The sequence below is a fragment of the Bacillus rossius genome (assembly GCF_032445375.1).
Source record: "Bacillus rossius redtenbacheri isolate Brsri chromosome 4 unlocalized genomic scaffold, Brsri_v3 Brsri_v3_scf4_1, whole genome shotgun sequence".
NCBI classification, from domain to species: domain Eukaryota; kingdom Metazoa; phylum Arthropoda; class Insecta; order Phasmatodea; family Bacillidae; genus Bacillus; species Bacillus rossius.
Window position 1 is genome coordinate 8366051 of NW_026962010.1, and position 25980 is coordinate 8392030.

Here is a 25980-nt window from a genome sequence, read left to right on the forward strand (position 1 = left end):
GCTGGCGAGCTCTCGACATGGTAAGCTTCTTCGCGGAACTTGGGTTTGTGTGCTTGGGCACCAACAGGTTGTGGCCCTGTTCTTAACGTCAGATGATCGTTATGTAGCTTAATGCAATTTCTTCTAAATTATTTGTTTCGGCTTGCCACTTGGAAATTACGTTTGGCATTCTGCAGTAAGGTAACCATGTCGAGTAGTCTCGTGGTACGTACGGTTTTGTGATTAAATAATTTTTCAATTCTTTTCTCCTTTTTTTTTGTAGTAACTGTATCATGCTGTGCCAGTTCTATATTAGTCTGGTCTACGTTAACAAGTTAGGCCGTTTGTGGCATAATGTGCTGTATCTATTTGACTCTTTCTCTTTTTGACATTCACAGCTAGCTAGCTTTGTTTTGTGAGAGTCCGATTGCGGGACTTGATAATGTAAGCTATAATAGTTTAATGTTATGCTTATAAATTTTACAAGTTATGATAGTTACAGTTACAGGGATCAGTATTATACAGTATTATCAGTATTATATCAGAATTATTCAACTATGTATTTTGTGAAAGAAACTATTTGTACCTGTTTATAATGTACCTATTTGCAGTTGAAAGGATAGTAATTAAAGATGACGTAAAGATCAAATTTAACTTTGCATATACCTATAATAACACACCTCTAGTAGCCATTCCTAATCCAGCTTAGGACGTTGTCATTTGTTTTCAGGTACATATTTTGTGAGGGTACTTTTTTATAGTTTATCCATGCGCAGGTTGGAGGTTATTTGCTGATCTGCAACAAGTACCCTTCACTCATTTAAATTAGAACACAGATATGCATATTGGATATGCGGAATACAAGCCTTTGTTACGTGCATAAGTTCTCCCACAAACATTTTCGGACAAGACTTGGGTGTTAGCCAAGTGTTGCCGCAGGCTTCCCGGTACCTTGTATCAGCCAGGGTGGCCGCAGACCGGGAAAACCGGGAAAAGTCAGGGAGTTTAGAAATGGTCAGGGAAAATCTGGAAAAGTCAGGGAATCGCCTGAGAGGTCAGGAAAAATTTTCTCTTTTACCGTGCATTATTAACTTTGAATATGTCATGTTATGTTCGAATGTGTACCGTAAACCAGTTCTTACGTGCTGTTCTCGTTCGACAGTACGAAAACAATGGCTTGTGTGCAACATGAATAACTATCGTAGATCTCTTTTTACATGCTAAATGTCGCACACCAGTACCATAATAATTTGGTGTGTATGGTTTTTCTGCTCTCGGTTTTGCCAACAAATGTACTTGTTTTTGAGCACGTTCTAAGAAATCTATAAAATCAAATGGCTACTTTGTTTGGCAGCATATTTTCAGTTCTTATTTTCGCTTATATCATGCATATTATTTCGTAGGCATTTTTCTAAAATAAAAGGTATAATAATTAACGTGTTAAAAGATTGCAATGAAAATGAAAAGCAAATGAAAAACCGGTGGTGGGGTAAATTTGACGTTATTTCTTTCGGTTTCGGCTGGGATCGCCATATTGGCTTATTTGCCTTTGTGTACACTTGTAAAGTACCTATTGCTGGTGTTGGGGAAATTATTACGACGGAGTTGTAGGGGTAGTGCGTTAGACGTAGTGTTTGAAGTAGTGATGGCCCGATATCCAAAAACCCGATACCGATACCAATTCCGATATTTCCAAATTTACCGATCCGATAACCGATACCCGATATTCCGATATTCTGATAATAGGCCTATCTCATTTCTAACACTGATTCTATAAAATTGTGGTTCTGGAGTATTGTTAGAGACAATAATGAAAAATGTTAAATATTAATAAAACATACGTATGTGAATGTATATTATTTTTATTAAATGTAAAATATAGTAAATTCACATTAAATGAAAGCTAATAATGAATTTATCATAATGGCCTACAAATAAGCTCTCTAAATTCAAGGTCTTAAAAATTTAAATTGTTTTTCAAGGCCAGATAAAGCAATATTCTGGTGTAGGTATTAACTACAGTATGCAAAAAACATATTGTAACTACAAGGAAACAAATTTCAGATTTTTGTGGAGAAATGTTGAGAAATATTGTAGTTGTCCGGTATTAGTCTCTAGTGTATTTGCTTATAATGTATGAATTACAAACCACTGCATGTACTGAGTCCAGTGTCTCAACTGTAATCTACGAAAAATACCGTCCGAAAAAAGGGGAAGCCCACAACTCACGTAGTTTCGGTTCCCTGCAAGAATTTCCGAAGATTTCCGAAGTTTATTAACGCCACTTCAGCCGCTAAATCAGAGGTTCAAGCATGTTGTGACTGACCTAACCTAACACTTCGATTTTTTTTAATTTCAATTTTTGAGAGAAATCCGAAGTTGCACGAACGTGGTAGGGAACCTAAACTACGTGAGTTGTAGGCTACCGCCGAAAAACATCAAACTTTTGTACCCTTTGTAAAATTTCATCACGGTAAACGACACGCTAGAAAGGAAGGTCTTCAAGTAGTAAATTTTGTGACCATTGTTCAAGTGTATCACTCCATTTATTGGTGCGAAAACACGTTAAAAATAGGTACGTGAAAAGTAATTTCAATACAACTTTGAAACGTACTGCAGAGTTTATAAAACCACACATCTTTATTTATGTTGTTTTCAATGCATTCAATATAGCCAACATAATACCTTTGCTGCAACTTGCCCTACGTAAACACGTTTCATATTTTAGCTTTTGTAAAAACTTACGTAATGTTTTTGTATAGAACAGCAGTTGGCGACCATGAAACGACACGGAAAGAAAATGTCTGTTATATCAAGCAGCAACTTTATTCTTCTTCATGTTTACTTACGGCTACACCACTTATTCAATTAAATATCGTAATTATTTTCGTTTATGTTTTCAATTTATGTACACATAGTGAACTTCGAAAATTCACCAAGCGAAAACATTTTGCGAATATCTGAAACGAATAAATATGCACTAATGACTGGGATTTGTGTACACATGGAAGAATTGTACCGTCGGGATGCATTGGAGTATCAGAAAGAAGAAATAGGCTTGAAATCTTGAAATTGTTTCTGTGAAAAATATGCTTGAAATTACTAGGTAATATGGTGACGTGAAGATAGATAAATTACGCCCGCGGAAAATAAGCTTGGAATTGCGGTTAAGGTTATGTGAGAAGTATTATTGGCGAGAGCAAACATCGGTTATCAAAATATCGCAAGTATTTACCGATGTCCGATATTGAAAAATGTGCCGATATTACCGATCTCCGATATCGGATATCGAATATCGGGCCATCACTAGTTTGAAGTGATTATTACTGCAGTGAGCTACTTCTTAGGAATTGTAAATGGGGATTATGAAACGTCTAACATGGATGGCTATCTGTTCAGAGAGTTAGCTAACCTATTTTTATACAGACGTGACAGATGTTCGATTTGTTTGTTTACACGTGAAAAGATTGCGTAAAAAATTTTTTTCAGTATTTAAAGTGTGGCAAAATTTTCATATTTTAGAAATGACAATTAAGGAAAGTTCGTTAACAGTTTCATGGCAAGTTGCGAATAATTTGAGACCCTGAAACATGGTATTTCCAAGAAAGACTTCAAATTTCAAAGATGATTGGCTTCAAGATGAGAGATTTTGTTTGTGGTTGGAACGACCTAAAACCGGAAGTAATCATGCTCATTGTTCGCTGTGTCAGAAAACATTCTCCCTCAGCAACATGGGAAAACGTGCACTCACAAGTCACATGAATGGTGAAAAACACAGGCAAGCAGAAGAATATTCCAAACGTAGCAGTTGTAACTTGGGTATGTACTTTTCTTGTAAGCCAAAACCTTCTACTAGTGCCAGTGGTAATTCTGATTCACAGTCATCTTCCATGTTGTATACTGCTACTATTGTTTCTGATGGTACTGTTCTTGGTGACCAGTCGGGGGTTGTCAGTAAAATGCAACCTGAGAAAAATGTTGAACAGTCAGTTGTGGAATCTACAGCTCTTTGCAAAATGCCACTATCTGGGATAAACACGTTTGTTTTAAATGAGGAGGTGTCTAGGGCTGAAGTTTTGTGGTGCATGCAAACAGTTTTATCATATAAGTCTTTGCGTTGTGCAGCAAGTGATGTGACTGTGATGCAAATGATGTTCCCAGACTCATCAGTTGCCAAAAAAATGCAACTGCAAAAAACAAAAATTGGGTAAATTATATTACATGGCATAGCCCCTTATTTCCATAATGAATTAGTGAAAGACATATTCCAGTGTACTGAAATAGTTGTGGGGTTTGATGAATCACTAAATAAGACTTCCCAACGTGGACAAATGGATATAGTGGTGAGATTTTGGAGAGAACAGAGCTGCCAGGTTTCAACTAGGTACTTCAACTCAGCATTTTTGAATCATGCCACAGCTGAAGATCTGCTGAAAGCATTCACTGAGACAGTGTCAGAAATAGATTTGTGCAAAATTCTGCAAATCTCTATGGATGGTCCCAGTGTCAACCTAAAGTTTCACCGTGATCTTTGTGCTTCTTTGTCGTCAGATCCAGAGGCTCGTCAGTTGCTCGACATTGGTACCTGTGGCCTTCACAGTATTCATGGGGCTTTCAAAACAGGGATTAAAGCCACTGATTGGAACATAGTCGATTTTTTGTGGTCACTCTATACACTTTTCAGGGATGTACCAGCTCGGCGAGGGGATTTCACTCATTTCTCAGGTTCAAAGATTTTTTCTCTCAAGTTTTGTAGTATTCGCTGGATAGAAATCTGTAGAGTGGCAAAAAGGGCTATTCAGATTCTTCCGATGGTTCAAAAATATGTTGATGCTGTTTCCAGAGATTCCAAATTGACACCAAAGTGCAAGAGCTTTAACACTGTATCTTCAGCATTGAAAGAAAATCTTCTGACTTGCAAGCTGGCTTTCTTTGTATCTGTGGCATCTGAATTAGAACAATTTCTTACAGAATTCCAGACAAACACTCCTTTGGCACCCTTTCTATATGAATCGTTGAGCAAAATTTTGAAAAATGTACTGTCAAGGTTTGTTAAAGATGAAATTGTAAATGGAACAAAGTCTGTAACTAGAATGATGATTTCAGATGACAAAAATTTACTTACTGTCAAAGATGTCAATCTAGGCTTTGAAACACTGGAAGCTCTGCGAAAAATCAGAGACAAAGTTAAAGAAGTTGAAATTGTTGTGTTTCGTCAACAGTGTAGAACATGTCTTCAGAAAATGTGCCTGAAAATTTTGGAAAGGTCTCCTCTTATCCACATCCTAACCAGAGGAATTTCTTGTCTGGATCCTGAAGTAGCACTGCGTCCAAACATCCGGGAAAAACAATTGGCAATGGCTCTCCAACAGCTGGTTCAAAAAAGGCATTTCACAGGTTTAGAAGCAGACTGCATTCAGAGGCAGTTTAAATCTGTTTTTGAAAATGACTCTTTTAAAGAAACTATGAAGAAATTTTCAAGAGAACATGACAGTTTAGATTACCTATGGATGAAAGTGTTATCAGATTGTAAAGAAAAAACGGAGGAATTCAAAGCATTTGTGAAGAAAGTTCTAATTCTCTCGCATGGAAATGCACCACTAGAAAGAGGATTTTCTATCAATAAGGAATGTATTGTCGAAAATCAAACTGGAGAATCTCTCGTAGCACAGAGGCAGGTGTATGATGCTCTTGTAAACATTGGTGGAGTTGAGAAGGTAACAATTACGAAGACATTGATACACTCTGTCCGTAACTCCAGAACTTGGGTACTAAGAAGCTGCAGAAAGAAAAAAAAACAAGAGAAGATGCAGAAGACAGAGTGAAAAGTGAGAAGAAAAAATTGGCTTTACAAATACAAGAATTGGAGAGGAAAAAAATGCCTACTTATGCAGAGTGCAAGAACAGAAACTGCTCTTCTTGATGATGAAATACAGTCTTTAAGAAGAAAATGAGTGAGTGATATCAGGCCTAAATATTTGCATTGCTTGGTTGTAACAATTTTTACTTTTCAAATGTTTAATTCTTTTAGATACTGCATGGTCTTATTAGTTTTTTATTGTTTTTATTACTGTTGAAATTTTTATGCCAAAGAATCATAACAAAACTGCTAACAACAGAGATCCTATATTTCTCGTTTTAAAATATATTTATAAAACCGCAATCATGGTTGTGTAAATAAAAAAAAATTGTAGTCAGGGAATTTTTTTTGCACAGTCAGGGAAAACCTGGAAAAGTCAGGGAATTTCATTTCTACATTTCTGTGGCCACCCTGTCAGCGCGCGCAGGCCAACCACTAGATTCTGAAGATGGCTGCCTGCTTTTGGCTTGACATCATCATCATCATCATCACATGATCGTGTGGTGACAGCGCTAGAAAATAATCACGAAGGATAAGTTCGTTGCCCTTGCTGGAGGTATACAAGGACCCAGCAGGCCAATGAGAGTCACAATGACATATTAATTGATACACACAATCATTATGCCAGAACCCCTAGACCTTCACTGAAGTACCCTTTTTAAATGTTTAATTTATTTTATTAATGTTTCTACTTCATGATAGCTTCCACCAGCAGCTTCAATGATGAGGACATCTACTCCCTCCATTTTATTAGAATACTCTCATGACATGTTTCACCCAATTAACTTTAATCCATTTTAAAGTATGAAATTGAATGTATTTCTTATGTATAAAATACCTACACACATTTGAATACAATATGGTTTATCAAACAAAATTTAGTTTAAGATTACCTTGTGCACCCTCTCCACTTGTTTAATGTATAATATTAATATACAATGATTACTTCGGCTCATTGTGCCTATATATTTTAATCGAAGATAGCACTTTTACTGAATCCAGTATGGCAGGTGTGTCCCATTAAAAATATTTCCTTGTGCATTCTATGTTGGACACGGAACAATTATTACACCATGCCTACTTCTTAGAATCCAAAATGGCACCTTTTCTTAATCCAATGTGGCAGGTCAGTGGGGTGTGGAGCGACAATCAAGCTCTCTAGCAAATTCTACAACCAATAAGGATGGTTGACAGATATTCTCTACCAGATACATTTTGAAATTTAAATTTAGTGACCTCTGGAAACCACCGCTGCAATTAAAGTTGGTGCCCTCTACCCCCAATTGTTTTAATTAAAGATAGTACCTCCAGCATAAGATGCTACCCCTATAATAGTTAGGGGCTAAAATAATTTCAAAACATTGTTTTATACCATATATTCCTTATTTATTTCATTTATGAACTACCCTCGTAGCCTAGTGGTAAAGTCTTTGTTGTCTATTCTCGAGATGGACCAGTAGATGATGGTTCAACTTAGAGTACACAAAATAAATATAATCAATAACATTTGTCAGTCACTGACCATTCCGTTGATCCATTTCCAAAACTTGTCCCAGACTTCCCCATTACACACAACTCATGCTATCAAGTTGCTCACTTGTCATCTAGCTCTCTAGCACTTATGACACTTGCTGCATGTCTGACAGCCTACTACTATACAGCATGCAGTACTACTTCAAAGTCTCCCAAGCACTGCAGGTCTCTAGAATATGTCATTTTGTGGTGGTGACAGCTCTCTCACCATGTAACCCTCTGGCACCTAGAACACTCGCTGCTGGTCTGAAAGTGTACTAGACATTATGCAATATTCCAAGCACTGCTTTTCTCTAGAACAACCCATTTTGTAGTAGTGATTGTTAAATATTTTATTTATTTGATCTTATATTAAATGATACACAACTCATCAGAAGGACACCATCTTATATCACACACTGTCTGTCATGGGTGCTGTGCCAACTACTGCACTTATAACACCTCTTCCTTTTGCATCACCTCAGGTTTCCACTATACTTTAACCCTTTGTATATCTGTTTCACCTTGACCCTCTTATCACTTCTGGTCACATAATGTCACATAGTTGTCTCTTCCTGGATTATCACTTAGTACCCCATTACTGTCCTTACCACTAAATTCAAAAAATCTTCTGTATCTGTATCAGTACTCCACTGTAGGACTTGCCTGACCTCCCTTATCAATTTCTTGGTTCGGCACCCATTTTATCTGGCCAGTTCCTTTGCACAGTGAAGGACCCAAATTACACGTGTTTCTTCGGACTACTCTGCCACCCTCGTCTTTCCTGATGAGGTATGACCATGGTTCACGGCATTGTGAGACAATTACAGCTGGTTCCCAGACACTGTCACTTTCTATTTTGGTAACTGGCGGTGATGCCTGCAACCTCGCGCGTGGCCAGTACCCTCTGATTTGCTCTTGCGTAGGATCTTTTTACCAATTCCCATAGCTTTTTCTGCCATCCCATTGCTTTAATGGTAGTGTGGACTACATGTAGTCCACACGTGATACTGCTGGCACTCATACGATGTGAAGGGTACATTAACTGTGATGAGGACTTTGTTTGGGAAACCCATGAACATTAACGACTTTCTGCATTGCTTGAATGACACCCACAGAAGATTTCACAGCCAATGGGCGAATATCAAGCCAGTGGGAATAGTAATCAATGAGTATCAGGAAGGACTTTCCTATAATTTCAAAGATATATGAAAAGTTCCCTGCGCTTCTCCCTTTTAAATTTTTCACATGTCCTGACCTTGATACATTCTTCTATATCATTCGCCATTCAGATCCAATAGAATAATAGGCATGCTCTAGCCTTAGTTTTTTAACTGCTGAATGCCCTTCATGCATCAGGTGCAGGACATATTGCCGCAATGCAGAAGATACCACAATTTTGTTTTCAAGGATTATTATTTCATTTTCTATGTGTAGGTTATCTTGAACCTGGCAGCTTACTGGCATGTGCCCAGCTCTGCCGGTGCGTTTGGACACTGCACAAAGGATGGTATTCCGCTAGTTTCTCTTTGAAAGATCAATTTCATTGGTAAATGTGCACTAAACGAATGTACCACTTCTAACACTTCATGTTTGCTCCTCGGGAGTGGCATTCTCGACATTGTCTCCAGTACCTAGTACACCTTCAGTTGTTACTTAAGGAGTTTGGGCCTAAAGCGTTGTATTCTAGGGCAGTAGTTCCCAATTTTTTTTGGCCAGGGAACCCTATGATTGACTTTTCTTTTGGCGGAACCCCAACTCCTTCAAAGAAAGTTATTTGACAGTAATTGCCTGCTTTGTATGACATTCGTCCTGCCTTTCTGAACCCCTGTGACCCTGCCACAGAACATCTTTTGGGAACCGCTGGTCATGGGGAACCTATCGTCCTTAGGTTTTTTTTCATATTTGACATTTAATGTCCGACCATAGATAAAGTCATGAAACTTTGTGCTGCAAAGTAGAGGGCTAGAATTTTTTTTTTCTGACTGGGAGTAGTTATTTTCGCTGTCTGATAAGCTTTTTGAAGCAGTCAAGACTACCTGAAGGTAACCGGAACTAGACTTGTGCAACAAACAGCACCCAAACCCATTACTGTGACGCATCACACTGTAAGATGATTTCTTTCTCTGGCTCAAATAATGCCAGTACAGGTGCATATGAACTTTTTGTTTCAGCTCATCTATACTTTCTGATGTTAAGGTAGCCACTGCTAAACGCTCCCCATTTAAGTAGTTCATATAGGGGTTGTAAGTGTTGCCATTTGCAGTAATAAACTATGGATGAAATTGAAAAACCCCCAGTATATGTTGCAATTCTTTCCTATTACGAGGTTTTTTTTTTATCATCAGTGTCCTTGCTCTCTCTGGATCTACTTCCATGCCTGCTGTAGAGAAAGCATGGCTTTTTACTGAAGTTTATCCATGTTAAATTTTATTATTTTATATTTCAGTCCTAGCACTTTCGTCATGTTCTACCTCAGTATTCCCCATACAGAGTAAATCATCAAAGTATTTTACTGTTAGGTATGTCTGCAGAATTACTCTCATCTAAATGTTGTAAAAGTTCGGCTGTTCCATATGGTAGCCACAGATACTGATAGATCCCAAATGAGCTGGGAGAGCAACAGTTAAGTCTAACTCGATTTGATGAAATCCTTCTCGTAGATCAAATATAGATAAGTATTTCTTTCCTGCCACGGAGTTTGGGAACCATGTGATAATGTTTGTTTCATTTGTTTATTTAGGTCCGTCAGATCAAGGCTTACTCTAAGCTTACTATTGGGTTTTTCAGTGACAACGAGGTTGCTTACCTACGCTCTGGCATCACTCCCATCCACTTTGTCTGTAGTCTTATCTAGTTCAGCTTTGAGTGCCCCTCTCCAAGACTTGAAGTACTGGTGTAGGAGGACAACATATCATGTCTGCTCCTACTTTAGTAATCATCTTACCTTCTTGAGAAAGCAACCCAGACCACAAAACATATCTTCATTTTGCCACACAAAATTGTCTTTTGCTGCCCCGTCGTCAACAGAGTGCACCCGTCTTCAACAGAGTGCACCCGTTACACCAGTAGAGTTGTATGCATCCTAGTAACTCGAGCAATGGCCCGACTACCATAATGTCTATATAATCTTCAGTCCTCGTAGCTTGGTATTGCAAGGTTATTTTCCCACAGGGGTGATGAAACCATCCAATGTCTTCAATTTCACGTTTGTAGGCTCAACCGTAAACTGCTTGTCAACTTTTTCAAAGACTCAAAGTGGTAACCCACTAACCTCCTGTGTGCTGGTGTCCAATTTCACCAACATATTTACGCCTTTAATGATTATTTTTTCTTGTCACTCATTGGGGCAGTTAGCACCAGTAGCACCGCTGCCCTTGTCGCTTTTAATGAGAACCCCTAACATTAACAGGACATAGAGTTACACTGACACTGTCACAATAAAAGCTTTCTTATGAGCTCCACCACTTATACTTTCCGAACTCTACACTACCTTGCAAAATGATTAAGAAATCCATATTTCGTACATTTATTTCCATAGCCAGGCATGTTTTGGGTCCATGAACTGACTGACATCGCCTGCACTGAAATCCTCCCCTTCCAAGTCTTTCATCAGACTCTGACGCTGTCCACTTGAGCTATTCCTAACTTCACTAACGATAACTATTACCACTCCTGTGTATGAGATGTGCTTGTTGCTCGCTCTGCTCATACGCCCTGCAGTGTTTTAATGTGAGCTTATCTACTCGTAACAAAGTTTCTGGGACAGCCTTGTCTTGTACACCGTGAAAATATAATCCCACAGTATCTTTTCTGCATTCTCCCTATTGCAGTTTCTAAAGAGCTGCCGTAAGGCAGTGAAAAAATTATTTTCTCCTTCCTATTGGCACCTCTGAGTGAATATGTATTGTTCAAAGACCTCATTAACCCTGGGTTTCACCTTTACGTAACTGTTCCTATCATCTTCCAATATGTCGATAGTCGACAAAATGCGAGAGATTCACTTCCCAAAATATTTCTTAAAAGTGAAACCTTAACCTTATCCTGGTCATTGTCTTGTCCCGTACTGACAAGGTAATCCTATTCAGACCTCCCAAAATTTCCAGTCCTCGTATGCATTTTTACTGTGCAAGTCCAAGTCAGGTGGCAACGTAACCCCACCACCATTGGCAATTGTTTACAACTTTTAGCAAGTACATACTTTCACTGCTTTTACTGGCCTGGTCACTAGTTATTTAGTGTAACCATTCCAGTTAATACACAAAATCCTGTTGACTGCACCATGTAAACCATTTTATTTTTTTAATCTTATATTAAATGATAACGCAACATACATCAATATGACACCATCATACATCACCACACTCTGTCATGGGTGCTGTGCCAACTACAGTACCAACACAGTGATAACTCTCCCACCACGTACCTCTCTAGCATCTAGAACATTTTATCTGACCTGAAAGCATACTACACATAATACAGTACTTCTCCAAGCCTCGCTAGCAATGCAGGTGACAGAACATGTCATTTTGTGGTGGTGATAGTTCTCCCACACTCTTCCTCTCTGCCATATGCTATACTCACTGTTGCTTTGGCAGTGTTTTACTCGGTCTGTATGCTGACGTTGATGTGCAGAGAGATAAGTGTAGCTGCAAAACATTACCACTGTAACTGAGATTTGCTCGAATCTAGCACATGAATGGCTTGCTGGAGTCTCGGTTGCCACAGGTATTTGTGTGGCAGTGAGGGAACAAATGACAAATTTCTAGTAGAATAAGATCTAGAGGCTTTCTGTGTGTTTTTTATACATTTTTTAAAATTTTATTTGAATCTAAAATATAGCACAAAAAAATTATTTTATTTTTGTTTTCCTACAAGAGCTGTGGTGGTCGAGTAGCCACCAAGGCTAGCCGGGTTCGATTCCCGGCGAGTAGGAAACTGGGTGGACGTTGCCATGGCATGTGTGTTTTTCTCGAGGCACTCCCGTTTCTGACGGGTCTGTCCCTCTGAGGTCGGTCTGAGGCCGACTGCATCGAGCGTCAGCCCCATTCCATCCATGTAGACCCTGCCTCAGGCGGGAAACTCATGTTGATTTTAATTATTCATTTTACCTACTTTTATCAGTCCTAAGTATTGTTTCAGAGTTTTGTGTGATAATTTTAAAAGATTTTTTTTTCCATTTTCTTTATTTGTATTTTTTATACAATGCATATTTCTCTCTCTTTTTTTTTGTAGCTTAAAGAGCAACCAAGTCCGAAACTTGGAATCTGCAAAGGTTTCGGTACCAGGACAATTGAAAAAGTAAGTACATAGTAGTATTATGACATTATTATTTTATTTTTATTTTCTATCAAATTTATAATTGTTACTCCAGACATGGTTTTGACAATTTTATATTATCGACTTTAGGCATTCTTTTTTAAACATTGTAAAACTAAAATTATACTCCTGTTATTGTTAATATTTTTACAGGATATTTTAAAGGATTAAAAAAGTTGATGTCTATGAATAAATCTTTTAGATTTTTCTTTTATATTTTGATTTATTAAATACTTTGAATGTGTGTACCAAAACTTTTCAGAAGAACTATTTAAAGACCTTTAGACACTCTGGTTTCGTGACCCATGAGTTGAACTAGTTCAAGATCAACCAGAGGTTTCTTAAAAAAACTTCCAACAAGGGATTAAGCTTATAAAATAAAATTTTGAGGGGACAACAGTGACTTTTAGGGTTTTTGGCAGTTGTTGTTCTTAACCTAAGTACAGTAAATAAAATAGAAATTTGAAATAAAAATATATAATTATATTTGCAGAACAAATACATATGAGAGTATAATATGAGACTTTAAAATAGCTTAACTCTCCTTAATTAACTTTACTTAAACTTAAGTCGTGCGGCTACCCAGCCGGCGCCGGTGTGTGGCGAGGCAGTCTGCTGCCGGCCTGAGGTGCTCTAAATATAAACCAGTCATAGTGAGAAGGGGGGTGGGGTAGTGTGTGCATCTGTGTTGGAGTGCATGTGGTTCTACTCCCTCTCTTGTCGTTGTGGACTGGCGCCATACACAATTATCACCTCTATCTCAACAGGGTTTTGGTGAGGCAACTGTGTCCAAACATTGTTTTTGCATGAGATTTCCTACGCTTTCTTCTGCAATATTTCATTCATGACAAAACTGCTGGAAAGGGTGTGCTTGTTTTTTGTTGAATAAACTGACAAAGAAATAGCCTGCTGTCTTTTCTCTCTTGGAGAAGACGAGAAGTGAAACACGGGTATAAAAAATAGCATTCTTTTCCTTTGTATTTTTTTGTTATATAGTGCTAAGGCAATGGGGAGAAGCCGGAGGAAGGGCCATAAAGGATGAGGAGGAGAAAGACAGACAGCATCATTTCCGTTTTTTACACGGAAATAAGCTGAGACATAGAGCATAAAGACTTCACTTATATTGTTCTGGAGACAGTTACGGGGTTTGTCCGTGAAGTAATGAGACTTGCCGCTCCACGGAGCTCCAGTCCTCGGCAGGGGGATGTGTGGTGGGGGGTCTAGAGTTCTAGACTAAGCAACAGACCTGGTGGCAGTGAGGATCACGCGTGGCGCACAATATGTATTTGAGTTTTTGTCATGGCAGAAAAGTCGAAAATGGAGCGTTTGCTGGAGCAGCGCATGCAATTAAATTTTGCTTTTGCCTGGGCAAAACCGCTTCCAAGACGCTTGCCTTGGTTTAGAAGGCTTACAAAGACGACACACTGTCAAGGGCCCAGGTTTTCCGGTGGTTCGGTGAGTTCAAGAATGGACGGGAGACAGTTGATGACATGAAGCGATTTGGATGCCCTTCAACGAGTGGTTTGGACGAAAATGTGGCCAAGGTAAAAAGTCTCCTGGACTTCGTTTATCGTTTGAGTGTAGGATTAATCGCTGAAGACCCTAACATATTCAAAATAACAGTTCAAAAAATTATTTATGAAAAATAACATGCGCAAGGTTTGTGCGAAATTGGTGCCATTAGTGTTGAGTCATGAATAATAACGACTAGTTGACGTTTCTCGTGAGCTGTTGGATCAGTTATGAAGTGAACCGGACTTTCTAGACAACATAATATCAGGCGATGAATCATGGGTGTTCCAGTATGACCTCGAAACCAAGTGCCCAAGTTCGGAGTGACACATCTCGAAATCCCCGCGCCCTAAGAAAGCGAGAATGTTGAAGTCCAAGGTAAAGACAACGTTCATTGTCTTTTATGACAAATGTGAGATGGTCAGCAAAGAATTTGTACCTCTGGGACAAACCGTCACCCATTTTCTACAAAGAAGTTCTTGCGCGCCTGCACGGAACCATCAAACGGAAACGACCGGAGATGGGGGATTGTTAGAAGCTCCACCACGACAATGCTCCAGCCCACAACGCCTTCGTTGTGAGCGCCTACCTGGCCTAGATAATGTCAGTTGGTGTACAATAAGAATCCAAAATACACTTATTCCATTAATGGCACTTTGTATTTTTTTCCCTTCAAGGTAAACTCCTTACACAGTTGATTATAACAATATCTTGATAATACATGCAAAATTCTTTTGCCCTATCTCTTATGAATTTTATAAAATTAATTTTTTAGTTTTGTAATTTTCTTCCCTCCAAAGCCTCTAAAATCACGCCTTTAAAGTCACTCGGTACTTAAAAAATTTATTTTTCATGAAAACTATTCACGATATCATCATGAAATTTTGCGGGAAGTTTGTGTGTTATACCTAAAAGCAGCAAAATATGCTATAACCTAGTTCGATCCCCCCCCAGCCGCCCCTCCCCCCAAAATCCAAAATCTTGAAATATAATTCTTTATAAATTTAAGAAACTGGTGTTTTTTTTGTTTGTTTTACAAAAACAACAATATTTGGAGTCTCATACATTTTAGAATACTTAAATTTGTTTTAAAATACTCTTAAATATATAGGTTATTAGATAAAAACATTATAGTTGGTTTTTTAACATGTTTATTAACAATGCCAAATAAATGACTATAGTCCTATCAAAAAACTATACAGTTTTTAAATATATAGTTCATAGGAAACTCAAAATTTAGCTTTTTTTTATAACTTTTATAAACTTAGTAACAGTATACCATCTCCAGAAAACAATTAAAAGATAATATAAATTAATATTTAAAAGGTCAATACTCAGATTTTAATCTCAATACTTGTGAATATCAGCAGCTCAGATGTTCATGATTAATCAAGCCTGTCCATGGTTGCTACGTGACTATAAAACCAGGAAAAGTCAGGGAATTTAAAAAAGTCAGGAATCCCGGGAAAGTCAGAGAAATCACACCGTATTTCTGGAATTTCGTCTCATACTAACAAAATTAAAATGGAAAATACTGCTTTCATTAATGTTTAGGCACCTCGAAAAAATCGGAAATGTTTTATATCACGAAATATGATTGATTTTCCTTCTTTTTGTAAATTTCCAGGCTTTTTTCTGTAAACACTTTTTTTTACAAGAAAAAAAATGTGTTTACGCATGTTTACATACAAGTTCGATTGCCTTTTCTCAATAGCTTCAGGAGAATCAATAGTAATCATTTGCAAATTCTTATTTCCATCGCAAACTGCATTAATTTTACTACATGGCCATTTATTTTGATGGATGTTTATCATCAATAGATAAATAAATAATCCTTGGTGGAATTTATTTACAATAATTCTGGAGATTAACGGCTTCTGCGGCCTAATAGAGATAAAGTAACAAAGAGTTATTCAAAAATAGCGGAATAATTGTATGAATTGCGATAAAATTTAAATAATTTGTTGTGGTAAGGATATCAAAACTTACAAGTGTTTTCAGGGAGAATATCTGCTATTTCTGCAATGTTTATGGACTGGATGCTTAGGTAGGGCTTATATGTTAATATTAAACAAAATTAATGTTACGGAAAACTAGACTGTCCATGTTTAAATGCCGGTGGGGAAAACAAATGGCATCGGGAATCATTTAGAAATTCAAAACTAAAATTTTTTAGGAAAAACAACTCTACGTAGTGTGGCATGACCATAATCAGCAAATCTGCAAGGGTGCAGTATGAAGTGAGTGTCGTCTGGGTTCGGGTTTCGAGAGGGTCGCTACGGTGTTGATGGGTAATGGGTGCCACCATGTGGAAGGGCACCTGGACCCGGCTATCATACGTCTCAGGGTGTGACGTCGCCCGTGTCAGGCAAGATTCCACCCTCACGCCTGCTCACAGTGGATAGGTTGCCACGTGGTCGGTGAAATAAAAGAAGTAAGATAGTTTTATACTTAAGGTATTTAATGCGTACATGCGCTCCCATACACAGCTTCGCGATGATACAGTTCAAGGGCCCAAGGCACTCAGTCGGTTTAGAGGAGTAAGATCCACGCACGTGGCCGCACAAGCAATTACTTAAGAATCGTTTAAAAGAGTCTCGTTAAGAGTTGAGAATGATTTAAATAAACAGTCCCTCGACCGAGGCAAGACCTGGGGATAGCGCGAAAGTGATTGGTGATTAATTATGAAAACAGAATGACGGATCAGAGTTCAAAGAGTGAAGTCCCCGGGTGCAGAAGGCTGCGTCTTACCTAGGTCGTTGGTTGCGTAGAACTGGCCGAGCGCTGGGCTATCTCGGAGCAACATGGCGCCTTCCTGCCTTGCCAGTTTACCGTCACGCCTTTCCGATTAAGTGCCTTGCAATCTTACATAAGACAATTACAAAAACCCTTCTATAATTATAGCACGCTCTCCCACGGCTCTACTATTATTAAACAAACAGTTATTAATTGATTATATTTAAATAAATGCCGACTTCGGCTCACGTTCAGGTCTGCCCGGCAACGTCTTTATATTACACAACTAAAATTACATATTAAACAAAAACAAAACATTACTCTATGTTTATTTTATTTTTAAATATTGTCAAAGTAGTATAGCAGTAGTATTTTGAATTAACGATTAATTTAAAGATGAACACGTCAGAAATGGTCAGTAATTTTAATATCTTTTGTTTTAAAACAAACGAAAGAAAATTGTTTATTAGTGAGGAAAAAATATTCTTTTAGAACGAATGAAGACTTGAACAAGACAGCAGTTAAAACACAACACATTTTTAAATTAATATATAATTTAATACATTTATTTGATGATTGGAAAAACCATTACTACAAATAGTAGTTGAGTTTGTAAGAGAATAACGCTATTTAATCTACTGAAGATTATACTCAAATACCAAGATTTTAAACAATTATTTCTAAGAAGAGAAATGGTAGGAAATCCGTATTCAAGAGATAGCCAAATTCACTTGATATTCTATGACTACTACGAAGATTGAATACCATTTGTAATACGAAGAAAAAAGAATCCTGGCAAAATGAGAAGTTACTGTTCGAGCCCAGGAAGGATGAACGTCGCGCAGTCCAGTCCTGTCGCAGCCCATATCCGGAAGGACGGAGGTGTTACGGAGCGTATTCCTGTCGCACGCTAGAGGACCGCAGTCCTTGACGTGTTGAACCAAGGAGTCTCCGAGAGCCTACACGTCTCGTGGGTATCCTGCATCAAGGTTTGGTCCCTTGCCCCATCAACCGAAGACTTGCCGTATAGAAGTCCCTCAACTAATTTCAGTTTAAGTGCAACGAACATTGTTTTGACCGATCTAGACTCTTTAGTATTATAATGGATATCCTCTGTACGGAAAACATTCTAAACTAGTTCATCTTTATAGATTTAGAATCAAATCCCGGAATCGCGATCCCGATCATGATAGTACAGATGGAATTTGATAGTATAATAATGTGTTATTATCTTTTGCTGACAAGTACTGCTTGAACCTTTCATTTTAATGTGTGACTTTAATTGTACGAAAAACATTAAATCTCACTTAAATATTTAACATTTGATAGTGAAAACAACTCACTCAAGTGTGAAAAGAATTGTTGGATGCTTGAAGTTGATAGTCATATCAAATTCCATCTGTAGCTTAGAATAAGGTAGTTAAAGGTAATCTTCGTGTTACATGTTGTTTTATATATGTCAAAGTGTACGTATTGTCACCGTCATAACACGCACTACACATGAATATAAACAGTACATTTGGATTTTGATTACACTTTATTCCAAGGTCTAAAGTTACGATATTATTATTTAATGTACCTTTGAAAAACCTTACCTTTACTTTTACACTCAAGTATCGTAACACAATTCTTGATACGGGGAGAGTTCGGCTAGAATTGAGGAAATTATTAAATAAATTAGATAATTTCATTTTAGACACTAGCAGGCTCCACAATACCATTAATAAAAAATAATTTAGATTTAAATACTATACTAGGCTACACTTAAGCACTAGAAGGAACATTTTAGGTGCAAAATTTGTGATTGTCTAAAACTTATGTTAGATTGTAATTATTTATTTGAACATATTGGCTTCACAGTTCCTACATTCAATAGTCGCAATCATTACGTATTATTTACTACTAGTAAAAACAATGACATTTTATACAGATTAGTAAGCAATTATATCAAAATAAATAGTATTTTTCCAATAATTGATAAAGAATTTAGTGTTCATTCTTTTCTAGCATATCTTCATCTATACTAATTATAAGTTGGTATTATGTCTTAATGGCTAGGATCTGTTCAATAATTTTATTAAGTATATTAATTACATGCTTTTTATTAGCTTCATTTGTATGTTTGTTTGTCTGTCCGTCTGTAACTCTTTTTGGACTAAGAGTGAGTGGCTCATCACTGTAAAATGTCCCACCAATTTCATTACGTTCGTTAGCCGAGCGGTCTAAGGCGCGCGACTTCTCTGACGTTGGCTTTCGGATTCAGTGATCGTGGGTTCTACTCCCGGCCACGCCGAAAAAAAAAATGTTTTTTTTCTTTTTTTTTTTCCGGTAAATTCTAAGATTATATCCATACATCTAACTGTAAATGATTCGGAGAGACTTTACCATTTCTTTGTGACGTTGCAACTCCAAATAGTTATCTCAGATGGTAATAGGTAGTGTCGGTAACTCATTTCCCTATGATAATTATAGATAAATATAGTTTAAAAAAACTAAAAAAACATGCTTTTAAAGAATATCAAACTAAAAAGTTAAAAATAAATATAGTTTAAAAAACTAAAGAAACATGCTTTTAAAGATTATCAAACTAAAAAGTTAAAAATAATTTTAAAATTTAATTTATGACAATAGTATATAAGCAATACTAGTATAAATGAGAAAAAAGCATGGGGCGCTTAATATACAAAAAATATGGCACAAAGCGCCTCAAGCTTTTTTCTCATTTATACTAGTATTGCTTATATACTATTGTCATAAATTAAATTTAAAAATTATTTTTAACTTTTTAGTTTGATAATCTTTAAAAGCATGTTTCTTTAGTTTTTTAAACTACATATATTTATTAGTATACTATCTGTTGTTATTGTACTATATTGCAGTGCATTGTGTGTCTTGTTATTAATTTTTTAATATACTTTATCATGCAGATTCCTACATCAAGTACTACTTTGTGTCAAGATACACAGTAAATAGTATGACTAAGTTTGGCTTGAGACCACTAGGGTGCGCGCATGTGCGAGTGTATGTATAAAACTATAAAATAAAACATTTGAATGTGTGACCTCAAAACATGATGTGGTTTGTGTTGTTCCCGACTGTAATGTTTTAACTTTATCACTTTATAATTTTTTTGTATTTATCTATCTATTATTTATTTTATTTCAATCTTTGTGACGTTCTTTTTAGATTATTTTAGTATTAGTCATTGATGTTATTTGTATCTATGTAAGTTGTTTGTGTATATGTATGGTGCCTACCATTTTCGCCCTTCGCTGTAGGTAGACATAGCACAATTTAAATAGATAAATATAAAATTATATTAAAAAGTTCTTCATGAATATTATTTATTGAAAAGTAGTTTTAATCAAGATTTTTGAATTTGTTACAAAACAATAAATAAGCTTTTTTAAATATTTTCAAACATATTTTTTTCATTAATTTTTTTATTAACTATTTTCATTTTAAAATTAAAATTAAAATTTGATAGTAAATATGTAAACATGAAATTTGTTTGAAATTTGATGTAAAAACTTTGAATTAATGTATAAGAAATGCTTAAAATTTGATGAAAATGTTTTTAAATATGATTTCAAATTCTTCAAACATGATATAAAAATAAAAATAATATTCTCATATATTAAGTAAGCTCATCTCTCATTTATATACAATTATGGATATAAAGTTTACAAAGGAGTTAAGCTTTTGCGGCTGTTTTACAGGTCAAGGTAACAAAATAATGGTAACACAAACTGATCAAAAATTCATTGTTATAGAATTGAAAATCATAGTCACAGTGGGGTCACAAAAAATACAGGTATCATGTCACTATAATATTTAATTTTTTTTCTTTATGTTTTTACTATTATAAAACTGAAGAAGACAATAGCATCACAAGTTGAAGTACTTAATTTTAGCATTCACGAATCACTGTTTTTATGAACTTATACAATTAAAAATTATATAATCTCAGATCATTCCAGGTTTGTATAATTTAGGTTGTACTAGTGTTATGTTGTTTTCTTAGATAATACAGTAAACTGTTAAAAATTTTTGAGCTTCAATATTAGCTGGGGTGGATTACTTGAAACTGAATTCAAATCTATACTAATATTACAAAGCTGAAGAGTTTGTTTGTTTGTTTGTTTGTTTGTTTGTTTGTTTGTTTGAACGTGCTAATCTCAGGAACCACTGGTCTGATTTGAAAAATTCTTTCAGTGTTGGATAGTACATTTATCGAGGAAGGCTATAGGCTATATTATATTATCAATAACATTAGGGATCCTTACTGAAAGTCCAATTTAGAATAAAATGCATTGGAGGGGGTTAGATACAACATCAACATGCAGTACACGTACAAAGTGTGTGTTGACAATGCCGCAGGCGCTAGAAGTTTATTAAGCAAAATACCACTCACTGACTCACTCATCATGAGATCTCTAAAACTATACACCCAATTTACTTGAAATTTAGCATAGTTACTCATTTTGTGATGTAGACGCTCTTTAAGAACGGATTCTGCGGAAATCCGATTCCAAGGGGAGTTTCGGGGGCGTAATATATCAAAATTTCCAGTTTTTGGTAGGAAATCACCATGGCAACGGCTGTTGCTTTGTTGATGCTTCATTCGTCTCTATGGCAATGACTATTTCATTGTTAGTGCAGTCCTCATCACCGTTGAAATTTTGCGGGTACTTTAAATATCAAAAATTGCCCTTTTTTTTCAAGTATATATATATGTATTTTACAGACTTTAAACTTCACAGTAATGTTCCTTATGTTTCGCAGGATGACATTTTCCGAAAATTAGATCCCATGGGTGGTTAAAACCAGGCAACAGTGGGTACTTTGTCTGCATGAGAACAGGATTTTGCATTGTTCATGCCAACTGCATCTCCATGGCAACGGGCATCGCGCGGAAGTGGCGTACCCACAAGGAGGGGCATGTATAATGAGCGGCGCAAGAGTGATCTGCCTGTAGACTGCCATAGCGAAGTACGGGTACATCAGTTGTACGTTGCGTGCATGAGTTGGGAAACCATCTGTGCTATTCATTTTCTCTCTGGTACATTATACAGCATTGTAATAAATTTTCACTGAATTTTTTTTTATTTACCATTACTGTAAATGGGAGATGTGGCATAATTTTTTTCCATTAGTATAGCCGTGCGAAGCCGGGTCGGGCAGCTAGTTGGAGAATATTTGTGCACTTGAAATAGTTGCAGATGTGAAGTGGAAGTTAATGTGTTTGCAGCGTTGAGACGGGCAAGCCGGCAACGGGCGACGTGGATGGCTACGAGCCGAGCCAGGATCAGCCGTGCGCGACCTTGGAAGACGCCATCGTGGAGGAGGACAGCAGCTTCAAGGCTCCGCCCCCTCTCTCCCAGGTGGACATTTCCTCACAAACCATGCATGTTTACTCCAGACTTCTCAAGACAAAGAGGTTGTTATGAGACACCTTCTTGTTGAGAATATGAGCATGAGAGAGTTTGAGCGTGAGACAAAAGCTGTACTTATTGATTCTTGTTTCATGATATTGATGAGATATTTCCAAATACTATACAGCTCAATACCGAACACTCACTGCCATTTTCACCAACTTCTAAACATACCGTTACCAAGGGAACGCTTAAGAGGCCACTCCAGTATTTCAGGGGCACTACGCAACCCGCGTTAACCTCTTAAGATTCAATGCTATTTTCATTTTGCCTATAACTTATTAACTAATATAGATTTCGAAATGATGCTTGCTTGATATGTAAGACAACGATGCTCTTATCAAAGCATCTTTCTTCAAAAACGTGCATAAATTATGGTTCAAACCTAGACAATACACTTATGCATATCAGTAAAGATTAGTATAAAACCATAATGTATGCACGTTTTTGAAGAAAGGGGCTTTGATAAGAGCATCGTTGTCTTACATATCAAGCAAACATCATTTCGAAATCTATATTAGTTAATAAGTTATAAGCAAAATGAAAATAGAATTGAATCTTATGAGGTTAACGCGGGTTGTAGTGCCCCTGAAACACTGGAGTGGCCTCTTAAGCTTAGGCGATCCTTAAAGTCAGTACTAACAAAATTGGTTTTCACTATCGTAACATCCTTTTATGTAGAGGTTTCTTAGGTAGGGACCATTTTACCATAGTGTAATTCTTTTTACAAATAAAAGCAGTAACAATGTTTAGGTTGGTTCTTCAAATGTGTAGTCATGTGATATATACTAGACTAGCTTATCAAAAATTCATAATAAAAAAAAAGTTATATACTGATCACAGCTTTTCGGTGTCGTTTATATTGTTACGACCTGTATGGGGATAACTGGGTTCGTAAGGGATAGCCCAATTAAGTTTTCCAATTAAGTTTAATTATTACAGTTTTAGTAATTACTAGTATTTACATTAATAATAAATAATTGTACTTAAAAATATCTGATCACCAATCACTTCCACTTAAAAATGTTTATTCGCAAGACACTCAATGTCTGTCAAGTTCCACAGTTCGCACTCTTCACTGGAGCCAGGCTCAACAGTGGTTCGCCCCTTACCTCGCACCTGTCCTCACACACAGGTTAAGCACCACTCAGTTGCACTCTCACGGTCCCATCGCTCCGTGCCGCGCCACTCTCGAAGGTGGTCTATCACACTCTTCGCCGATGTTGCACTTCCCTTCACTCGCGGAACTCCCGAAGTCTCAAATTTTCACTCGGAACTCGCTCGGAACTTCCATGTAGGCTGGCGTCACCATTTCATACTAGTGGGTTGTCTTTCCAGAACCGACGAGAGCGGTTATGATGTGTCGCTGTCCGAAAAGTACAGAAAGGTACTGCTCTGCTCAGTAACAGATAACAGCGCTGAGGAAGGATGATACGCGTGGAGGGGAGGGTGTGATCCGGCCAGGCACGCGTGGCATGCCTTACGTCAGTGGATTGCAGGTGACAGGGCGCGTGCAGGGCTGGTAGCCAGCTCCGAACCTGTCTATGTTCATAACAATATATTTACACTTTTAGGAAAGTTATGTAATTTTAACATCAGATTTAATCATAAAAATGTCAAAAACAAAAAAGAATACCCTCTTTTATCGCGTAAATCGTCGCACCGACCAGGCTGGTTGTCCCAGCTTGCTGATTGCGAGACTTCGGGGAAGTCACCAGGGGCTGAATGTCTGCTTGTCCCCGCAAGTCTGGTCACGAAACGGCTTCGTGTAACGAGACTTAGTACATGACAGCAAGCGAGGGTTATGGGACCGGGGTGCTTCAAGCAGCACTGCAAGTCGCAACATAGCATTGGCGAAGCTGTGAAGCGGTTGGTGTTGGGGTGTGTGTGTGTGGGGGGGGGGGGGGGGGGAGATAAAAACACGCTGAAAAAGAATTGGCCCAGCCATACACTGGGCTGAATAAAATGGCAGGGAGCGAAGAATTTAAGTAAAAAAAATTTAAAAAACTCAATTATTTTAAAAATAAAAAAGGGTGCCTATAATGCACATGATTGGCAAACACAGACGATCAGATAAAGATAATAACGTTTAGTAACGTCTTTAAAAGTATATTTACACATCAGACAACTTCGTATTTCCGTTAATTAAAGGTTGTTCATACGTATTAATACCACTTCTTAAACATTTATTTAACGTAAGTTTGAAAAGTCAAACGTTCCCCACCAAATGGAAAATAGCAAGGGTAATTCCCATTCTCAAAAGCGGTTCTAAATTAAAGGTATCTAACTACCGTCCTATTTCCATCCTTAATGGTTTTTCTAAAATATTTGAAAAAATTATCTTTAAATTCTTAAATTTCCCAATTAAAAACCGACTATCTCCTTCACAACATAGTTTTAGAACTGGTATGACCACAGCAACCAACCTTGTGTCCTTTCTGAATCCTATTTATTATGAGGTAACGAATAGGGGTCAGGTAGATGCCTGCTACTTTGACCTTGCGAAGGCATTCGACACTGTTAATCATGATATTTTACTCAGTAAACTTGCTAAATTTGGTTTATGTGGCAATTTTGTAACCTGGTTTTCCGACTACCTTCATAATAGATGTTTTTTTGTTTCCATCAACAACAGTTATTCTTCATATTTTAATGTTCCATCTGGGGTCCCGCAGGGTGGCACTCTCTCTCCATTACTTTTCAATATTTTCATTGATGATATTACATTTGTACCTAAACATTCGAGTGGTGTATTGTTTGCCGATGATTTTAAAATTTCCAGAAGTATTAACTCTATCAATGACTGCTTGTTACTTGAAATTGATATACATGAAATTAATAAATGGTGCTTATTAAATTTAGTAACTCTTAACACAAGTAAAACAAAAATTATCTCCTTCACTAGGAAATATCATCCTGTAAAATATGATTATGTTCTTAACAATAAAATAATCCCAATCACTTCTTCTATAAAAGATTTAGGTATACTACTTGACTCAAAATTATATTTTCACTTGCATGTAAATTTCTTAGTTACTAGTTCAAATAGAACATTAGCATTAATCAAATATATTACGTTCTATGCTACAAACAGTGACTCTCTTCTTTGTCTTTATTTATCACTTGTTAGATCTAAGTTAGAATATTGTTCAGTTATTTGGAATTCAATTAATCCTTCCGATAGCAATAAATTAGAATCCATTCAGAATAAATTTGATAAAATAATTAAACTTAAAAACTTCTCTCAGATTACTATGGATTCTCTTTCTGAACGCCGTATCTATCTGGATTACGTATTTATTAAAAACTGTTACTGTTCAAAATTAAATTGTAAGTCCATTCTTGATAATACTGGCATTAGAATTCCCCAATTTAACAGCCGTTTAACTTCTACCTTATGTACATACCATAAAAAGAATGATATAATTTTTTGACTCATTTCTAATTTCAATAAAATTGATCATCTTAATCTGTGAAAGTGTAGCTAGGTAATAATATTTTTTTTTTTAAATTAATTTTTACATAAGCCTGCAATTAGTAATTTCATTATAATGTAATGTCTATGTTTTTTATTTCTTTTTATGCATTTTATATTTTGATGTTTGTTTTTAATAGTTTTACTTATTT

The 25980-nt window shown here is 36.7% G+C and overlaps 1 protein-coding gene across 5 annotated transcripts in view; it reads left to right on the forward strand.

Moving 5' to 3' along the window:
• LOC134541651 (protein phosphatase methylesterase 1) overlaps nucleotides 1–25980 on the forward strand; it is a 148538-nt gene that overhangs the window by 71453 nt on the left and 51105 nt on the right. For all 5 annotated transcript variants that reach the window (XR_010076671.1, XR_010076673.1, XR_010076672.1 and 2 more), the window contains exons 5-6: nucleotides 12587–12652; nucleotides 22170–22302. Coding sequence is in view for 2 of the 5 variants with exons in the window: in XM_063385235.1 (XP_063241305.1) it covers nucleotides 12587–12652; nucleotides 22170–22302 (199 nt within the window). In the remaining 3 variants the exon portion in view is untranslated. The remainder of the gene's footprint in view (nucleotides 1–12586; nucleotides 12653–22169; nucleotides 22303–25980) is intronic.